The 17,219-nt window shown below is 43.5% G+C and overlaps 1 protein-coding gene across 10 annotated transcripts in view; it reads right to left on the bottom strand.

The window, feature by feature from the left end:
* The window catches only part of LOC137383841 (neuron navigator 1-like), a 719,754-nt gene that overhangs the window by 316,629 nt on the left and 385,906 nt on the right, over positions 1–17,219 (bottom strand). Inside the window, exon 1 of one of the 10 annotated variants that reach the window (XM_068057144.1) lies at positions 351–482. The exons of the other annotated variants lie outside the window; for them this stretch is intronic. Within the exon in view, the coding sequence (XP_067913245.1) occupies positions 351–403 (53 nt within the window). The 5' untranslated portion in view covers positions 404–482. Of the gene's footprint in view, positions 1–350; positions 483–17,219 lie in introns of those variants that run through there. 10 annotated transcript variants of the gene reach the window in all.

Below are 17,219 nucleotides of genomic sequence, written 5' to 3' on the forward strand. Positions count from 1 at the left end.
ATGAGCAGTGTGAACTCCTTTCATAATTTTTTTCACAACTTGTAGCATTTTGGTAAAAAGATTTTCACACCATCCTTTCAGTATAACAAACAGAAGTTCAGTTCAACAGTATTTTGCAAGTTTTATTAGAAAAAGGCAATGTGCTTGGGGACAATGTGCCAATTTTGATCATCTGTTATAATATTAAGTTACAAAGGGTTGCTCAGTACAATGCACAGAGCATGTTATGATGAATGGATTCAACAGTTTTCAATGAGGGAACCCTAGAAGCATTCCGAGCCAAGTCACTACAGACCAAGTGCTGGAGTTTTGAAAACAAAGCTCAAACAGAGCATTCAAGGTTATCTTACCTGGAATTAAAATGTATTGTCCGGCTCATCTTAGCCAAGGGAAAGTGCATCATTTTATCAATTACGACTTTATACTTTCCTCAGTTGGAACGCATAATGCTATTCATTAACAAGCATAGAGTTAGGCCTAATCACATCCATTCGACTGCTTCACAATCAGAAAATGAGCCACATGGGGAAGTGCAACTTGAGCTGCTCCCAGTCACTCCCCTTGATAGCTTTCAGCTGCAGTTACAGAATTAAATTCAAAACAGCAGACTGACCAGTACATTTTCAATCCACCCTTGTGTATAAATGCACTGCTTTTCAATGACCAATAATGTATTTATGTTCTGCCTTTTTTTTGCTCAGTGAAGCTGGGTCTTCTACTTGGAATAATGATTTAAACAAAAATACACCATTAGCCAATGAACTGACACTTCTGTCCGCCTGAGACATCTGTGTTAATTGAGCCAATGTGGTTGCTTGTGGGGGTTCAACCTCACTCCTTACCAGCAAACTAACATTTTCCTAGGGTCCTTTTACTTCAACTGAAACAAAGTTAGTCTTTGTAAGCAGAACATGTTGCAGCTTTGTGAGCCAAAACACAGTCATTAGAAAAAGAAAAAACGACAAAAATAAATTTTCTCTTTACTAAATGAATGGTAAGAAAAAGAACAAATTTTCAAAATGGAAAATAAAAACACTATCTGCTCCAAAATGGGAAAAAAGGATTATTTTTTATTTGCTGATATAACTGAATTTGACTGAAATCATTTGAAGTGACTTCCAAAACAGCTTTCCGCACGGAGGGACTTTCTCCCCTGACTTGATTGCCATATGCAACACGACTAATTTTTCTACGTTAGGTTCATCTTGTTATACTCCTGCCATTTGTCTATCTCAAAAAAGTTCACACAATTACTTAGTTTTTGAAGTGCAGTGACTATGTAGGTGAATGCTGCAATCGTTCTGTGTCATAACATCCCGCAGTATGACAGTCATCAGATGAATGGAACAGCAGAAAGCAACTCCACATCAATTAATTAAAAAATAAAGGAGGGGAAGGGAAGAGTGATTAGGCAGTAAACAGGGAAAGAAGAAAGCAGAGATGATTAATGAAAGCAATAAAAATTAACAAAAGTGAAATAGAGTTGTATGTCAGGAAACAGATAAAGGCTAAAAAAAAGGGTGCAGTAGTAATGAGAACCACATTTCCATAAACCCGATCAAAGGGGAAGTTTACAACGTCTGATCTTGCTTTTACCATAGTTATTGCCTCTCATTCAGTTAAAGAACTTACACTCTCATAATACACGCAATCAGAATACATTGATAAAGATGAAATGTTTGTCAGCAACCAGAATAAAAGAAAAGTTTCTCAAATGTTCCTTTTTTTAAATGAAAAATGTTAAAATCAACTACATGTATACTGAGCTGAAATTAGATTTGCCCCAGAATGGCTAGCATTCCCAAACCATCCCAATATCTTTTAATATGGATCTGCAGGCTGTATCAATTTAAGGCCAACTCTGATTACATTTAGATATACTGATGCCTCTATAGTCTTTCAAAGTGTTTATGAGACTGTAATAAGTTCTTTAATTGTATATAATAATTCCTATTAAAAGTATTTTTAATTCAAAAATATGGAGTTGCTAAAAGAAAATGTTTTTAATTAGCAATTCAACTTTCCATCGTTAATTGTAAACTAAAATATTGCACATAGGAATAAACTGCTTGTGATTTGTTCACTTTTGAAAGCACAACCTAAAGATGTGCAAATTTTAAATATACTACCAGCAAACTTTATTACACAGACAGCAGTTTAATGTGGGACAAGACAAAAGGATATTAGATTACCACATATCAATGTGGTACACAACAGCTCAAGCTGTTTCTTGAGGAACAGTTTGCCCTTAAAATGAATAGTAGCATAAAATAAATAGGAAAATAATCCAAGGCTTGAACAAATTAGCTCCAGTTTGCCCTTATTAGATTCAATGATTTCTACATCAATGATAGTACCAATTCATATAAATGACAGCAATTGCTTTAAAGTGAATCTCCAATACAGTGTCTTAGTCTGCTTGTATAATGTTACTTAACTTTGTTAATATCTTGATGCTTATGTGAAGGAGAAGTAGGCAAAAGCATTTATGTATATTATTCCCCAGTTAATGGCAGCACAAGAATGGAATTGAAATGTTTAATTCAGCATTTATACGAAGTAATAAACCGAGAATTATTAACAGTCTCACTGTTAAGAGCAGAGTAATAGGGAAAATAAAACACTATCTGCAATCTACGATTAATTACTGATAGACATTGGTACTAAATACCACAAAGTGGGTGAACGCCAGTCTCTCTGTTCAGTCAGACCTAGAAAGGGTCTTTAAGGACTGGAAATCCAATCCAATTTCTCTCAATGGAAGATTGCGAAACAAAACTTTGGCTAATCCTCTGTATCATGTGTTTGTAAAAATATAATGATGTGAACCATGCCAAATGCCTCATTGCACCAATTGTGCTGATGCCACAGTGACATAAATGGCACAGCTCCTCTTCCTTTTCCAAAAAGCAAGTTTTCCAAACGCTCTTCATGAAGTTCCTGCTTTTTAAGTCTCGGTACTAACTTTTAACCCTCCACATTGCCTGGGTATTTGGATTTTTTTTTACATGACACTGTAAGGTAACTTTTTATATTGCCATGTCCAACTTGGATAAATATAATGTAAACTCAGTGACACATAAATAATTAAACTCTATACTGTTCACGATTGCCAGCGTACTAACACAATGAAATCAGTTCTGGGAACATTTTTAGTTACAGCTCTCTCAGAGCATATCCCGCTGGTTATGGATGGCCTGCAGACCAACTAAATAGATACCACTGAAAACCAAATGCTGAACGATGTGATCAATTTTACATTCGAATAATACATTGAATAGCAAATGTCTGATGGATTATTGTGGTTCTTCACAATGTAACAAATCCATCACTTCCTATAGATATTTTCTTATTTTTCAGAGTCAATTTAAAACAATTTTGTGACCGATATATCTGTGTTTGGTGTAAGGGAACCCATCCTCCAAATTTTAATTCTAACGCCACCAAGGCTTCTTTTGTTTCAACACTGGGGAATTGTACTATTGTGAGCCAACTGGCTGGAATCCACATGAATATGACTGCAGCTGTTCACTCACAAATACACATCAGATAGAAGCTTCTTAACCCTTCAGGAACTATAGTAGTTTTATGTACAGTTGGTGCACTGTGCAAAAATTCTGTATCGTGTCAGAAATATGTGATCTTTGGCAGTAAAATTCCAAATATTTCAAGAACATTTCTAATATTGACATTTTGGGATAAAACAAGTAATGACTATTTGATTGCACCACAAATGACTGATGGCCTCGTTTCTTTCTATGGTAACAATAGTCACTTAACCCTATTGGTGTCCAGCAGTATTGTGCGCAATGACAGCACATTAAATGGTAGAAAAAAACATTGGTACATCAATATTCCTTTGTGCAATATTAAAATTCCTTTTTATAGTTATGCATAACACACCATTCTTACATGGAAATATAATCGCCGCTCCTTCACTGTCGCTGAATCAAAATCCTGGAACTGTCTCCCTGACAGCACTATGGGTTTATGCACACCATATGGACTGCAGAGGTTCACCACCAACTTCTCAAGGGCAATTAATGTTAGTCTTGCCAGAAAAGCTCACTTCCCATGAATGAATAAAAAAAGACTTTGACCTTATTTCTATGACAGGATTACCAAGTTTTTTTGGTGCAGGTACAGAGTGACAGTATTTAAAGAGTTCATTCTAATTGCAATTGCCTACATAATTATATGTTTGCAAAATGAGTTATGCATGGAATATGCACTGACAACTAACATTTGGATGACTTCATCAGCCAAGCAGTTTGTTAAAAGCTTTGTGTTTATTCATGTACACTACTCAGCACAACCTAAAATCAAACATGGTCAAAAGTGATAACATAGCTTGTTTTTTTTTAAGCTTAAAAGATATTATTTCTACCGCCAGTAAGGAATTTCTACCAGACCTGCAATGCTTTTCCATAATACTTTCAACTGGACAACAGTGCTAACCTATAGGCCGGAACTTTACCAACCCACTGAAGACAGGTGAGTTGCTATAATGGCAGTGGAAGGTGTTGGGAGGGAAACCTGACAACTTCCTGCCACCACGGTATGTTGCCAGAAGCGGGAATGGCAGTGGCGCGGCTGCCTGCTGACAAGAGGCGGGAAGCCAATTATTCAAATATTTGGACAATTAGTAGCCAGTTTCTGCCTCGGAATTTTACAGACATCGGATGGGCCCTCAGCTCGTGGGGAGGCCGCCATGTATAACAAGGCTTCCCGGGTTCACCCCCAACCCACACTGAAAACGAATTCTTACCCGGTCTTCGAGGGCATCTCAACATGGAGGTGCCCTCTCCTTCTGTCTGCAGCCTCAGCTGCAGCCACCTCTATCAGTGGCAATGCCAAGGCTGCCAAGCAGCCAGCTGTCCTTAATTGGACGGTGGTTCCAGTGGTGGCCTCTTAATTGGCTGCCACCGGTAAAATCAATCCCTGGGGTCCTGCCATCCACCTGAGCAGGCTTGGGCCTCACTTTCGGTCCTGGCAGCAGGACATCCTGCATTCACATAAAATTCCTACTATAGTAGGTAAACAGGAATATTTGGCTATATTTCTAAACGTTTAGATAGCGAATTTGTAATTGTGCCCTTGTCAAACATTCCTCATGTCAACCCACAAAATCGGTATTATAATTTCAACAACCACCTTCCATCAAGCCAAAAACAATGAACCCAAATTCAATTGAAATGGCGCAACAGTGCAAATATCCAAGCCATTTGAATCATTCTCATGATCAACAGTAATTCTTCTGATCTTCTTGGTCAACACCAAAGATTTTCTTTGCATAAAACACAGTGGCGCAGTGGTTAGCACTGCAGCCTCACAGCTCTGGCGACCCGGGCTCAATTCTGGGCACTGCCTGCGCGGAGTTTGCAAGTTCTCCCTGTGACCATACGGGTTTCCTCCCACAGCCAAAGACTTGCAGGTTGATAGGTAAATTGGCCATTGTAAATTGCCCCGAGTGTAGATAGGTGGTAGGAGAATGGTGGGGATGTGGTAGGGAATATGGGATTAATGTAGGATTAGTATAAATGGGTGGTTGTTGGTCGGCACAGACTCGGTAGGCCAAAGGGCCTGTTTCAGTGCTGTATCTCGAAATAAATAAATAAAACAAATTTGTGACCGACATCAAACTACTAAACCCCGGACTGAGGTTTTACATCAATACACGAAAAAGAAATTTAGTAATTTTTAAAAATTCATTCATGGGATGTGGGCGTCGCTGGCTATGCCAGTATTTATTGCCCATCCCTAATTGCCCTTGAGAAGGTGGTGGTGTGCTGCCTTCTTGAATCGCTGCAGTCCATGTGGGGTAGGTACACCCACAGTGCTGTTAGGAAGGGAGTGCCAGGATTTTGACCCAGCGACAGTGAAGGAACGGCGATATAGTTCCAAGTCAGGATGGTGTGTGACTTGGAGGGGAACTTGCAGGTGGTGGTGTTCCCATGTATTTGCTGCCCTTTTCCTTCTAGTTGGTAGAGGTCGCGGGTTTGGAAGGTGCTGTCTAAAGGAGCCTTGTTACATTGCTGCAGTGCATCTTGTAGATGGTACACACTGCTGCCACTGTGCATCGGTGGTGGAGGCAGTGAAGGTTGGTGGATGGGGTGCCAATCAAGCAGGCTGCTTTGTCCTGGATGGTGTCGAGCTTCTTGAGTGTTGTTGGAGCTGCACCCATCCAGGCAAGTGGAGAGTATTCCATCATACTGCTAACTTGTGCCTTGTTAATGGTGGACAGGCTTTGGGGAGTCAAGAGGTGAGTTACTCGCCGCAGGATTCCTAGTTCTTGTAGCCACAGTATTTATAAGGCTACTCCAGTTCAGTTTCTGGTCAATGGTAGCCCCTAGGATGTTGATAGTGGGGGATTCAGCGAATGGTAATGCCATTGAATGTCAAGGGGAGATGGTTAGATTCTCTCTTGTTGGAGATCGTCATTGCCTGGCACAAATGTTACCTGCCACTTATCAGCCCAAGCCTGGAAATTGTCCAAGTCTTGCTGCATTACTACACGGACTGATTCAGCATCTGAGGAGTTGCGAATGGTGCTGAACATTGTGCAATCATCAGCAAACATCCCCACTTCTGATGTTATGATTGAAGGAAGGTCATTGATGAAGCAGTTGAAGATGGTTGGGCCTAGGACACTACCCTGAGGAACTCCTGCAGTGATGTCCTGGAGCTCAGATGATTGACCTCCAACAACCACAACCATCTTTCTTTGCGCTAGGTATGATTCCAACCAGTGGAGAGATTTCCCCCTGATTCCCATTGACTCCAGTTTTGTTAGGGCTCCTTGATGCCATACTCGGTCAAATGTTGCCTTGATGTTAAGGGCTCTCACCTCACCTCTTGAATTCAGCTCTTTTGTTTATGTTTGAACCAAGGCTGTAGTGGCCCTGGCAGAACCCAAACTGAGCGTCACTGAGCAGGTTATTGCTAAGCAAGTGCTGCTTGATGGCACTGTTGATGACACCTTCCATCACTTTACTGATGATTGAGAGTAGGCTGATGGGGTAATTAGCCAGGTTGGACTTGTCCTGCTTTTCGTGTACAGGACATACCTGGACAATTTTCCACATTGCAGGGTAGATGCCAGTGTTGTCGCTGTACTGGAACAGCTTGGCTAGGGGCACGGCAAGTTCTGGAGCACAGCTCTTCAGTACTATTGCCGGAATATCGTCAGGGCCCATAGCCTTTGCAGTATCCAGTGCCTTCAGTCATTTCTTGATATCACGCAGAGTTAATCGAATTGGCTGAAGTCTGGCATCTGTGATGCTGGGGACTTCAGGAGGAGGCTGAGATGGATCATCAACTCGACACTCCTGGCTGAAGATTATTGCAAATGCTTCAGCCTCATCTTTCGCACTGATGCTCCCCCATAATTGAGGATGGGGATATTTGTGGAGCCACCTCCTCCAGTTAGTTGTTTAACTGTCCACCACCATTCACGGCTGGATGTGGCAAAACTGCAGAGCTTAGATCTGATCCGTTGGTTATGGGATCGCTTAGCTCTGTCGATCACATGCTGTTAACGCAGTTTAGCACGCAGATAGTCCTGTTTTGTAGCTTCACCAGGTTGACACCTCATTTTGAAGTATGCCTGGTGCTGCTCCTGGCATGCCCTCCTGCAATCTTCATTGAACCAGGGTTGGTCTCCTGGCTTGATGGTAATGGTAGAGTGGGGGATAGGCCAGGCCGTGAGATTACAGATTGTGGTTGAGTACAATTCTGCTTCTGCTGATGGCCCACAGTGCCTCATGGATGCCCAGTTTTGCATTGCGAGATCTGTTCGAAATCTATCCCACTTAGCACGGTGGTAGTGCCACACAACACAATGGAGGGTATCCTCAATGTGAAGGCGGGACTTCGTCTCCACAAGGACTGTGCGGCGGTCACTCCTACCAATACTATCATGGACAGATGCATCTGCAGCAGGCAGATTGGTGAGGACAAGGTCAGGTATGTTTTTCCCTCTTTTTGGTTCCCTCACCACCTGCCGCATACCCAGTCTAGCAGCTATGTCCTTTCGGACTCGGCCAGCTCGGTCAGTAGTGGTGTTACTGAGCCACTCTTGGTGATGGACATTGAAGTCCCCCACCCAGATAATATTCTGTGCCCTTGCCATCCTCAGTGCTTCCTCCAAGTTCTGTTCAACATGGAGGAGTACTGACTCATCAGCTGAGGGAGGGCAGTATGTGGTAAACAGCAGCAGGTTTCCTTGTCCATGTTTTACTGGATGCTATGAGATTTCATGGGGTCCAGATTCGATTTTGAGGACTCCCAGGGCAATTCCCTCCCTACTGTATACCACTGTGCCGCCACCTCTGCTGGGTCTGTCCTGTCGGTGAGACAGGACATACCCGGGGATGGCGATGGCAGTGTCTGGGATACTAGTCCAGTGACAATACCACTACGCCACTGCCTTCTTAAAAGGGTAGTGCATTGTGGCTGGAGCAGGTGCTGGGAGTTGTGGTTGAAGAGAATCTGACCTGGAAAAGAATGAGGAATGAAACAACAAGGGGAAGAGCCTGGACTCCAAAGTTTTCAGACACTGCACTGGAGGTTTTGTTGAAGAAGGTGGAAAGGTAGAGAGATGTCCTGCATCTGTAGGGGAAGAAGGACTTCCAGACACTTGCTCAGAAGGCAGTGGGAGCACATAGCCGTGGACATCAGTGCCAAGTGTCAAGCTATGAGGACCTGGATGCAGTACGAGAAGTTCAATGACCTCATGAGCGGTCAAGGTCAGTGAATGCATCTCAAATGTCAAATCCTAAAAAAGCAGCACTAGCCTCAACCACTGCTCAAATTACTCCATACCCATCACTCACCTACCAACAATTGCCATCAATCAGGACTCATACCTAACATTCGTATGCTTCACCTTACCCTCACACACCTAGCACTGCTGCAAGCCTCACATCCACATCTCACAGGCTGCACACACTACCAGCTATGTACCCATGACAGCGACACCAGCCAAAAAGGTTGCATGTCAATCTGATACGCTTCCCTCTCCCATGCAGGAAAAGTGGTCGCACAATTGCCAGCATCAGGAGCTAACCAGATGGGGACAGGAGCGCCCGTCTCTCCTAACCACCATGGAGAAGACAGTGCTGCCCCTTATTGGGATGGCCATTACTGAGGCTGTGGTCAGCAGCGGGGCTGAAATCATCGCAGATGACACTATCCTTATACCCAACCTTGTTTGTCAGATTCTACACTCTTTCGATTCACAAGTTGCAAATGGTGTAAGCATGTGCTCACGCCACCGGCTGCTCTCTAGCAAGAGTAGAGAGCCTCAGTGACCGCCTTGACGCAACTTTGGACAACAACTATCTCCAGCTCCAGCCTGCAAGATGCTAGATGCATAAAAGTTCATTGCCACGGACACCTTCATAATCACATGCAGTGTGGTCCTCACCCTGCTCTGAGGTTGCAGATATGGCTGCAGTAGGTGGCAGATTTCAATGAGGACATCCTGATCAAGGCACAGATGTTATTGTTCTTCACTGAAGTTCAGGTAGGAAAATTGCTCCCTGAATCCCGTGGGTGCATTTGGTCCCCTTCTGAAAGCCCTTCTCCCCCTTGTCATCCTCCTTACTGGAGTTTTTCTTGCTTAGTGTGGCCTCTGCTCATTCTCCCAGTCATGCATTAATCCTCGGGGCATTACTAACAGTGCACCCATGTTTAGGAGCAACTGGTTTATACAGAAGCCTTGAAGTCAGCAAAAAGTCCTTCAGCACCTGCCACACAACTCCCTGTAGACTTTTGCAACTTGAAATAACTGTAGAAAGCAGCAAACACTTGGAGAATCAAAGGAACAACCAGAAGAAATCAACAACAACTAACCTGAAAGCAGTTGATGATCCCTCTAAATAGCACAGGTGGGAGGTCCTGCTGCTGAATGCAATTTCGGCTGTGCAAGATTAAGTGAGGGTATTGGCTGGAGCACTGAGCTGCAAATTGGCACTGCAGATGTTAAATTAGCTTTCCATATGGATTGACGGTCATGATCTGCCCACTCTGCATATTTCCGGTGGATAGTCACTGTGCGTGCGCTAACAGCTATATCAATATGGCATCCAGTGGGACTCACCCCACAAGTGTATGTGTATGGATGCCATTTAATAGCTCCAAAGGCATTTATAGTTCCCAAAAAGGTGCTAAATGAGCCCAATTTCTTGCCCTGCATTTCAGAAAAATTGTGATCTTTTTAGAAGACATTAATTATGCCTCGTATTCAAGCACTGACAGATTTAAAAGTACTATTATGGTCAAGTGAGGAGGGGTCTAAGGGCTTCCCCTCTTTTCCCTCCCCTTGTTTGACCACAACAGGTTTAATTCTTTCTTAAAATGGATGTACTGGCCAATTCAGTAGGTGATGATTACTTACTTGCCATTGTGACGGAAACCACACTGGCCAAATGGAAACATATTAATTTCATCAAATGGAACACTGCTTGAACTTGTACTGGACATTGAACATAACTTGTTTAAAAAGACCACAGAGCTGAATGGCTGAAAACATGGCTGCACATTTGCATTCTGAGAGAGAGTTAAATAGAGAGAAAATAGAAGTGCTCCCTGATTCAATTGGCGCGATGGGTTTTGTCAATAGTGATGGTCAAAAGACATTGACAGCCACTTGCTTGGTAAGAAACAAACCTCCATCCCCCATTCAGTGTGACTGGAGAACATTTGAAATCAACAATCCTCACAGACGATGCTATTTCAAACAAAGAGCTGGTCACATGACATACCTGCTGGCCAGACTAGGAACTGAGTGAATTGTGCCTCACAGAAAGGTTTGGGGCAGACTGCAACTGAACTCAAAGGAGAAAGCACCGCTCTCTCCCTGCCTCTCTCTCAAGCAATGTCCCCAGGACCCACAGACCTCTTTAGCCTTCTGGTACCAGCGAAACAAGGTTGAAAGTGTGCACTGAGCCTGAGCAAGAACTGCAAGACTTAACTCCAATCAAGGACTTTACATCCAAACCAAAGACAGTAACTGAATTCCATTTACTACTCCACTCCCCTCTTTATTCGTTCTTCCCCTCTGTATTTAATTGTGTGTTTGTATGTTTATCTTGTATGCATGCTAGCGTGGTTGTGTCACATATTTTAGTAATTTTAACCAAGTTAGAGTGGTATGGTTAATAAAGTTACCTCTTTCTTGTTTAAATCTAAGAAAGCCAGTCTGGTTGGTTCATTTACAATTACAATTAGAGAGCAGAGAGTAAGGATTCACTGAGGTGTTAAACTTAAACACTGTGCTTGAAAAGTTAAACCCTGTTATGGTCAAACCAGGAAAGGGGCCAGAGGGGAGCCTGAGACCCCTTCCTCACTCAGTCATAACACTACGATCATAACAAGAACCAATTGGACAGGTTTTCTGGAGTTAACAAAGAAAGAGGTTAATTTTTTTGTAGCTAAACCAAACTAATAAAATAATAAACATTACACCAACTTTCACTCACACACACACTAGAGGTTTACGCACGCACAAATAGACTACAAAGTGGAGAAAGGTAGATTGTTTGAGTTAGAGTCCATAAAAAGGGTATACTGTCTGTGAAGTTTGGTGATTCGGCTGGCTTCTAGCTGAATTCAGAGATCCTGAGGCTTTTAGTTTGAAGAGGCAGATGACTGGTTCAGTGAGTCTTTTGTTGATGTGGATGATTTCCTCCAAAGGGTTTCTGATAGTAGCTGGAGTATGCAAAGGTGGTCAGTCAACAAGCAGGATTGAAAGCCTTCAAGCTGGAATGGAGAGAGTGAGAAAGACCCACTAAAGATCTGCTCATGTCAGAGTCCAGTTGCTTCTCCTCTGCTGCAAAGAAAACACTAGCTTAAAACCACAGATGGGGAAGGGCTTGTCACAAGTCAGTCAGTCATTCAACCATAGCATTTAGCAGTATTTCTTCTTCTTGCTGAGAGAACAGGTGGTGCCATTAAACTTCCTGTGTCTTGCTTCTTGCTGGGATATTAGCATTCATTTTATCTCTCTCCTCACAAGTGTGGCAGTTTCGGATACAGTATTGCAAATTAGGTTATTATCTTAAGCTGTAAGTATGACTTTGCTGGCAGCTTGTCTGTCAAAAAATGTCTTTAAAAAAAAGTGGACCAAAGAAAATTATCATTCAACAAAACACATTGGCATAACAATACCCTGGCTAGGACTTGTTAATACAATAGTTGCATGTACTAAGGTGAATATGGAGGAAAATGGTACATTCAAATAAATATCTGAAATGCTGCCTTGTTGAGACAGTATAACAGCACAAATGATGTCACAGAAGTAGCACAGCATTTGTCTTTCAATTAGATTGAAAAAGTCACTCAGAATTAGTGGACGAGAGCCCTTAACATGATAAAACAAAAAGGAAAGCAGAAAATAGGAGATTTAAAAAAATACAAGATTGTACAAAGACAAACTTTGTTTCCATTTAACCTTTTTAAGTACTACAAATAGCGTAGCTTTCAACATCAATGTATTTTATGTCAAATAGGGGATTTGCTATTCCTTTCCAATACTCTATATTACAAAACTAATGTTGTGCCTTTATTTGAGAAGGGCAGCAGGGATAACCCAGGGAACTACAGGCCGGTGAGCCTTACATCAGTGGTGGGAAAGTTATTGGAAGGGATTCTGAGAGACAGGATTTATATGCATTTGGAAAGGCATGGGCTGATTAGGGATAGTCAGCATGGCTTTGTGTGTGGGAAATCATGTCTCACGGATTTAATTGAGTTTTTCGAGGAGGTGACCAAGAGGATTGCCGAAGGCAGGGCGATGGACGTTGTCTACATGGACTTTAACAAGGCCTTTGGCAAGGTCCCGCATGGTAGGCTGGTCCAGAAGGTTCGAACACATGGGATCCAGGGTGAGCTAGCAAATTGGATAAAAAATTGGCTTAGTGATAGGAGGCAGAGGGTGGTAGTGGAGGGTTGTTTTTCAGATTGGAGGCCGGTGACCAGTGGTGTGCCGCAGGGATCAGTGCTGGGCCCTCTGTTGTTTGTCATATATATTAATGACTTGGATGTGAATGTAGGGGGCATGATTAGTAAGTTTGCAGATGATACCAAAATTGGTGGTATAGTGGACAGTGAAGAAGGTTGTCTAAGGTTACAACAAGGTATAGATCAACTGGGAAAAACGGGAAGGGAGTGGCAAATGGAATTTAACGCAGACAAGTGTGAAGTGATGCATTTTGGGAAGTTAAACCAGGGCAGGACATATACAGTGAATGGCAGGGCCCTGGGGAGTGTTCTTGAGCAGAGAGACCTTGGGGTGCAAGTACATAGTTGCCTGAAAGTGGCAACACATATAGACAGGGTGGTAAAGAAAGCGTATGGCATGCTTGCCTTCATCGGCCGAGGCACTGAGTACAAGAGTTGGGACGTCATGTTACAGTTGTACATAATGTCGGTTAGGCCGCATTTGGAGTACTGTGTGCAGTGCTGGTCGCCGCACTACATAAAAGATGTGATTAAGCTAGAGAGGGTGCAGAAAAGATTCACAAGGATGTTGCCTGGTTTGGAGGGCTTGAGTTATAAAGAGAAATTGGATAGGCTGGGTCTGTTTTCCCTGGAGCGAAGGAGGCTGAGAGGGGACATGATAGAGGTATATAAAATTATGAGAGGCATAGATAGGGTAGATAGCCAGAGTCTGTTTCCCATGGTAGGGGTGACTAAAACTAGAGGGCATAGATTTAGGGTGAGAGGGAGGAGGTTTAAAGGGGATCAAAGGGGTAAATTTTTCACACAAAGAATAGTGGGTATCTGGAATGAGCTGCCTGAGGATGTGGTGGAGGCAGGAACAGTAGCGACATTTAAGAGACATCTAGACAGGTACTTGAATGAGCAAGGCATAGAGGGATATGGAATTAATGCAGGCAGGTGGGATTAGTATGGATAGGCATTTTGGTGGGCCGAAGGGTCTGTTTCTATGCTGTACGACTCTTTGACTCGAAAGTGAAATGCGAAATAAGTAAAGCTGTAGACAATTCTTTACTTGCTGTACTTTCTTCGTAAATAATATTACTTTTTTTTTACCTTTTTCCTCTAGTTCCTATACACCATTTGAAGACCGTCAGGAGACCTGATCTACGACTGGCTATTTGGAAGTTCATGGGAGTGGGCTGAAGTGAGGTGCTTCTTCCCTAGGGATAACGGAAACAATGGCATTGGCTCAACCACTTCCCAATACCTGGCTAAAATCGCGCTTCTCAAACTCGGCCTTGCTGCATCAGTGAGCTTTTATTTTAGTTGATCTCCAGATCAGGGCTGAAGGCAAGGCTGCAATGTTTCAGGGAGAACGAGGGCAGTAGAAGGTAGAGCGTGGTGCGAGAGGGGAAAAGGTAGAAGACAGAGCGACAAGAGGGAACAGGGTTACAGGCCAGTAGTGGTGAGGATCTCCCTGATCTCATACCTCATCTGTCTGATTGTTTGATCTGGATTTTCCTTGACCAACCTCAGGAAAACCCAGGTGGGCTTCCACTTGCCACTCTGACCCCAATTGGTTTTCCTGGGTTAAGAGTTATTAGTTATGCAGGGAGCATTCCTCACCACCAGTAGGAAGCTTTCTGCAGTTAAGAAAAATGCCAGTTGGTGTAGTGGGACCACCGATGCATTGCCCAAAGCAGAGGGATCTAGGGTGCAACGGGATGGCTGGCAGAAGGTAGGGATACGGTTGGCTTACCAGGTCTTGCCTCCCCCCCACATATACATGAACTCAGCAAACAACAGGCAACTGGCGGCCTACCCAGATGTGATGGGGTTGAATAGTTAAGGCTGAAATGAGAACCCAAAAGTAGGCCTCGCCGCTCAATTTTACCACCTTTTCTGCTGTGAAACCACCTGATTTGGAGAGGGATAGCAGAGCAAAATACAGGCATGCACCCTCTCCCATCCATTTCTTTTAGTCCTTGATTTCTTTGTCTTCCTCACTTTCTCTCACCACTGATTTTCTTCATTACACCAATCTTTCCCCTGATTATTCTCCCTCCCATCATCTCTTGCGCCTGATCACTCTCTTTTCTATCTATCTCTGCCTTTTCCTTGGTTTTTTCCCTCCCTCTCCCATTTCTCATATTTTTGTGCAGTCTATCCACCTGATTTTTCCTAGCTGACTTCTGCTAGCAGAAGTTACACCTATGAAATCACGAGCATGGTCCTTTAGTTTGCTGCCTCTTTCATCTTTGCCACAAAAGCACAATCATAATCTCAGGCCAATGTTATAGCTACTTTGAGAAATTTTTTTACTGACTGAAGAGCATGTTGCTGGACACAATTTCTTGCTTACTATACATACCTCAACACTTAGATAGTGGGTGGCTGAGGATATGCAACAGCAGATGGTGCTTTATCTAATGGAATGGAACAGAGTGAGAAGTGGAGCAAAACTACCAATCAGGTATTTCAAATGGGTTAAAATAAATTAGAAATAAAAAAATGAGGGTTAAAAAAAGAAATGGATGAAAAATAAGCCTTGGTGGCACATGGCAAAAGTTCCAGTGGTGAGAGCTTGCAACTATCTTAAACATTCACTCTCTCCACCACCACGCACAGTTGCCTCAGTGTGTACCATCTACAAAATGCACTGCAACAACTCGCCAAGCCTCCTTCGAAAGCACCTTCCAAACCTGGAAACGCTACCACCTAGAAGGACAAGGGCAGCAGATGCATAGAAACACCACCACCTGCAAGTTCCCCTCCAAGCCGCACATCATCCTGACTTGGCAAAATATCACTGTATCTTCACTGTCACTGGGTCAAAAACCTGGAACTCCCTTCCTCACCGCACTGTGGGTGTACCTACACCATCTGGTTGGAGTCATACCTAGTGCAAAGGAAGATGGTTGTGGCTGTTGGAGGTCAATCAGCTCAGCTCCAGGACATCGCTGCAGGAGTTCCTCAGGGTAGTGTCCTAGGCCCAACTATCTTCAACTGCTTCATCAAATACCTTCCTTCAATTATAAGGTCAGAAGTGGGGATGTTCGTTGATATTTGCAAAATGTTCAGCACCATTCGCAACTTCTTAGAGACTGAAGCAGTCCATGTAGAAATGCAACAAGACTTGGACAATATCCAGGCTTGGGCTGAGAAGTGGCAAGTTACATTCGCACCACACAAGTGCCAGGCAATGACCATCTCCAACAAGAGATAATCTAGCCATCTCCCCTTGACGTTCAATTGCATTACCATCGCTGAATCCCCCACCATCAACATCCTAGGGGCTACCATTGACCAGAAACTGAACTGGAGTAGCCATATAAATACCGTGACTACAACAGCAGGTCAAAGCCTAGGAATCCTGCAGCGAGTAACTCACCTCCTGACTCCCCAAAGCCTCTCCACCATCTACAAGGCACAAATCAGGAGTGTGATGGAATACTCTCCACTTGCCTGGATGGGTGCAGCTCCAACAACACTCAAGAAGCTCGACACCATCCAGGACAAAGCAGTCTGCTTGATTGGCACCCCATCCACCAACATTCACTCCCTCTACTACCGACGCACAGTGACAGCAGTGTGTACCATCTACAAGATGCACTGCAGCAACGCACCAAGGCTCCTTAGACAGCACCTTCCAAACCCGTGACCTCTACCAACTAGAAGGACAAGGGCAGCAAATGCATGGGAACACCACCTGCAAGTTCTCCTCCACATCACGCACCATCCTGACTCAGAACTATATCGTCATTCCTTCACTGTCGCTGGGTCAAAATCCTGGAACTCCCTTCCTAACAGCACTGTGGGTGTACCTACCTCCCATGGACTGCAGCAGTTCAAGGCAGCAGCTCACCACCACCTTCTCAAGGGCAATTAGGGATGGGCAATAAATGCTGGCCTGGCCAGCGATGCCCACATCCCATGAATGAATAAAAGAAAAAAAAACACATGGACTGCAGCAGTTCAAGATGGCGGCTCACCACCACCTTCTCAAGGGCAATTAGGGATGGCCAATAAATGTTGACCTTGCCAGCCATGCCCACATCCCATGAAATAAAAAAAATGAGGGTTAATAGCATTTTTGTTCCTATTTTGGAATTCCAGCATCTGCAGTATTTTGCTCTTGTATCAACATCAAGAATGCTGACTTCCCGGTATTAGGAACGGCACTGGGATTTAGGATCAATGGGATGAGCTCTCAGGGTGTGGAGTGAAGCTTTAGGATCTTGCAGAACGTTAAATGGTGATAGAGGCCTAAGATC

Source organism: Heterodontus francisci, chromosome 25 (assembly GCF_036365525.1).
Source record: "Heterodontus francisci isolate sHetFra1 chromosome 25, sHetFra1.hap1, whole genome shotgun sequence".
NCBI classification, from domain to species: domain Eukaryota; kingdom Metazoa; phylum Chordata; class Chondrichthyes; order Heterodontiformes; family Heterodontidae; genus Heterodontus; species Heterodontus francisci.